Raw genomic sequence first — 4,131 nt, 5'->3', positions numbered from 1 at the left:
AGAAATTTGGGCAGGAATCAGGTCGAAGCACTAATTAGGTTCCAAGGTATAGGTATCTACAAGTAAAAATTTCAGGTCGGGTTCTGATATATACCCAATCCAAAACCGAGCCATTACCAACCCTAAACTGGTGGCCGGCTGGTTTGGTCAAAAAGAGAAAGAAGATGGGTATTGATTGTGAGTGGCAGGTTCAATGGCTTAGTTATTGACAAGCTGAGGGTTTTACACCCTATCCGTATGGATCATGCACTCTTGGATTTTTAGACTTTTAGTTATACCATGTTGACGTGCACAGAACACACTCGACAATAAGCAAAGTATGAAAAAAGCAATACGCATTGAAACAGCCTCTTGAACACAATGTGATGAATCCAATTTATGATCGACGATATTCAGTGCTACACTAGCTACATCAATTAGCATCTGCTTAGGTGATCAAGATGCCCATTGCTTATTTATAACTTAACAAATATTTAGAGAATAACAAACATATGCAAATATAATACGTAGGCCCTTCATGACTCTACCTTATTAAATCAATTTAGAGGAGGAAAATCACAACCTATGCGGTATAAGAGTATCATAGGATCTTGGTGAAGGAGCTACAGCCACTGGTTGATTATCAGAGGCATCGAGTGAACCTGAATAATGATTATTTGTAGCACATGGAACTTTCTTCAAGGAAAGCGGATTGGGGCAAGCGTGGTACTTGTACTTAGAGAAAAATACAGCACATTCTTCCTTTGATCTCTGATTAGAAAGGCCTAGAATGCAATTCATCCTTACATCAAGTATCTTTCTGTCGATCAATTTCCTGCATATAGGACCAACCTGAGTGAAGTAGTTGTATGATAAGGAGAAGTTTGACAAATTAGGCAGCTTGCAAACAGCTTCAGGAACCTCCCCATAGAACTGGTTTCGAGCCAAGACAAGCAGCTCTATTTTGGACAAACACTGAAATGAGAGTGGTATTGGACCCGATAGATAGTTGAAGCTCACATCGAAAACTGTGGCCTTTTTCAGAAACCCAATTTCATATGGCAAGCACCCACTGAGTCTGTTGCCTAAGAAGAGCACCTCAAGCAGAGTGTCTTTAGCATTGCCAATGCTTTGTGGGATTGGCCCATGGAACAAGTTGTTGGCGACAGTGAGATAAAGGGCTGGCGTGTTGCCAAGATTATTAGGAAGAGTATCGTAAAAATAGTTGTTGTTGATGAACAGTACGTCCACGTCTAAGTTGAACACTTGAGGTGGAACCTTGTCATGGAAAGTGTTAAACCGGAGGTCCAAAAATGTCAAATTTTTGGCAGCAAGAACTTGATATGGGAAATAGCCGGTTAATTTGTTGTTACTAAGATCCAGCTCGTAGAAGTATTTAAGCTTGGATATCTTTGCTGGGATGGTACCAGTGAAATTGTTGGAGTTTGCGTGGAAGAATGTTATGTCTGTTAACTCTTCAAGGAAATCATCGAGTGGAAGTGGATTGTAATTCTTACCAGAAAGCCCACAACCATTGAAGTCTATTCCAGCAACTGCTTTTCTGTTTTCGTTTGGATACATGGCACAGGCGATGCCTCTATAATTGCATATTTGTTGTCCCTTGCCCTTCCAATTATTTGTACAGCCCTTTGGGTCATTGACTCTATTTTTGAAGCGTTGAAGTGCAGGGAAGACCGCATTTAATCGACCGTTAAGGTCGAATGGAGGTGGAGGTGGTGGAGGTGGAGGCGGTGGAGGCGATGGGGGCGGTGGCGAAGGAGGAGGTGGTGGAGATGGCGATGGCGGTGGCAGTGGAGAAGGTGGTGGAGGTGGCGATGGCGGTGGAGGTGGCGATGGCGATGGCGGTGGCGGTGGCGGTGGCGGTGGAGAAGGTGGTGGAGGGCAAATGGGTTCAGGAGGAGGAGGAGGGCATTCAGGACTGGGAAAAGGATTATAGCCACCACCTCCACCACCTATGATAATTTCCAATGTTTCCCTATTGGGCTCAACAACCTCATTACCAAAAGCCACTTCATTGTACAAGGACAAAAATAGCAAGAAATTTGATAGCAAAAAGGAAGCAGAGAATGTGACGATGCCCATTTCTAATGTCAGTGCACAGTACACACTGTGAGATTGGAAAGAGCTAAGGAAATTTTTTTTCTTTTGGGTTTTAAGAGCTAAGGAAAGTTAGTAATATATAGACTTAACTCATAAGTGTACTTCATATGCAGAAGAAAAGTCAGAGAGAGTCTTACAATCACGAGTATTCAGATAATGAGATTGGGAGACAATATTGCTATAAAAGTTTGTCTCGGACTGAGAAAGAGTGAGAGGCTGTTGCACCTCATATCCTGAAGAGTGGCATTTTTCTCACTACCCTGATTGTCACTCACTGACTCCTTGCATTATATTTTATGATAAAAAAAACTTTTGGTAGGTCCTGATGAAAAGGAATGATATTTGGCATGAAACAAAACTTCCTCACATGTATTGTACCTCAAAATTTCCACAAGGTCTAAAAGATATCTAACTAAAAGAAATAATATAAGATACTCATTTAATACCAACGCAATTGGCAGCCTAATGACTAGGGTCTTAGGCCATTATGTGAATTGTTTTAGGTTTAAGTCTTCCCTTTCTCCGTTAGTAATGTGTTGATGCTTTTTATATTTCATCAAAAAGAGGTCTTAGTCCAAGAGTGGTTAGCTTTACTAAAATTTTTTTTGAAAGTTAGCTTTACTATAATTAAGCCTAAGTAGAAAAGCTATACTAATTCTTATTTTCTAACCATTTTTCGTTTTTTTTTTAAATCTTATCTTGGAAGCGGTTAGGGTTTAGTATAATTAATGCAAGTTACGTTGATAATCTTTTCTAATCATTTTTCACTTTTCTTCTTAAAGAAAAAGAAATGCTCATTAAATTTAAAAGAGATAAGGTTTAAGGGCATCTAAGCCCATAGTGTCCTATTCCAACATAAGGCTGCAATTTAATTGCTTGAACAAAAGGCACTATAAATCACTTCTCAAAAAGGTAAGTGCACTATAAAAAAGGTAAGGGCAATAATGGAAGCTTGGGGAAGGGGGACCGAGTCGGCCGATGTCCTTTACTAAAGGCTATCGTGGTACCAGCAAGACACGAAAATTACAACACTACACACAACTATACAAGGACAATAGGGAAAGAATATCAGCTTGTTGCCCATAAAAAAAAAACACTACTTGTTACTTCATTTCAGTGAAAGTGGTCACGATAGCCATGCAATGAGACAAATATATATTACATCTATTCAGATCCCACAAAAAAAAATAAATTAAAAAAATTAGAAAGAAGAAGATAAACTGATAACTGAATTATATGTTTAAAAGGCATATTCAGAGATAGACGGACCTAACAGTCGGAAATTCTATATTATCCTATTTTACTATCTCAAAAAGCCACTTTATCAATTATATAATACAATTTTACAACATTCCCAATATCTCAACTTTTATTTTCTTATTCTACTCATTAAAATAATATTTTTACACAATAAAATAATATATCCCACAATCACCATTGTAAGAACCAAGTATGAGACTCCTGGGCCTTAAATCACTTGGGCTCACAATTTATTTGTAGTGGGCTTGAGGATTTCCTACTATGGGTCATTCTCGGCAGAGAGACTTAAAGCAACACTCAGCTGATACTCTCTCACTTGATTGTTTTCTCTCAGTTTTTCTAAACCCCTTCTTCTCCCAAATTTCTTCTATTTATAGCCAAGGTTAGTGGGGAGATCATGATTACAGCCACCGTTAGTGCTACTGAAGGTCCAATATTATCTGGTTAAAGTGGATGTTTAGGTGAGAGGGCGATGCAGCATTTATGGTCTTGGAACTTAGTTCCAGCTTGATCGACTATGTTCGGCAACCCAGTTTCCCGTACATATCATGATTTTCTCGGACACGGCTCATACGCTTGCCCGGGAACGTTTAACCGATCACCTCTTGGAATTCAATACCCCAAACTTGTTTTTATACTAAGGCAGTTTCAAGAAGGGCATAGGGTAACTGGACCTTTCCGCTAGGCCCGCGCCCAAAGCCGGTATGGGCCTGGGCCCAAGGCCTGTATGGGCCTGGGCCCAAGGCCTGTATGGGCCTGGGCCCAAGGCAA

General features: G+C 40.0%; 1 protein-coding gene across 1 annotated transcript; it reads right to left on the bottom strand.

The window, feature by feature from the left end:
- Positions 1 to 351: 351 nt before the first annotated feature.
- Positions 352 to 2,328, bottom strand: LOC115967328 (leucine-rich repeat extensin-like protein 3). Its single transcript, XM_031086401.1, has one exon. The coding sequence runs from the start codon at positions 2,080 to 2,082 to the stop codon at positions 556 to 558; it is 1,527 nt and encodes a 508-aa protein (XP_030942261.1). The 5' UTR covers positions 2,083 to 2,328; the 3' UTR covers positions 352 to 555.
- Between the last annotated feature and the right edge of the window lie 1,803 nt (positions 2,329 to 4,131).

This window comes from Quercus lobata, chromosome 11 (genome assembly GCF_001633185.2).
Source record: "Quercus lobata isolate SW786 chromosome 11, ValleyOak3.0 Primary Assembly, whole genome shotgun sequence".
NCBI classification, from domain to species: Eukaryota; Viridiplantae; Streptophyta; class Magnoliopsida; order Fagales; family Fagaceae; genus Quercus; species Quercus lobata.
Note: the sequence above shows the minus strand (reverse complement) of the source record. Positions and strands in the feature narration are given on the sequence as shown.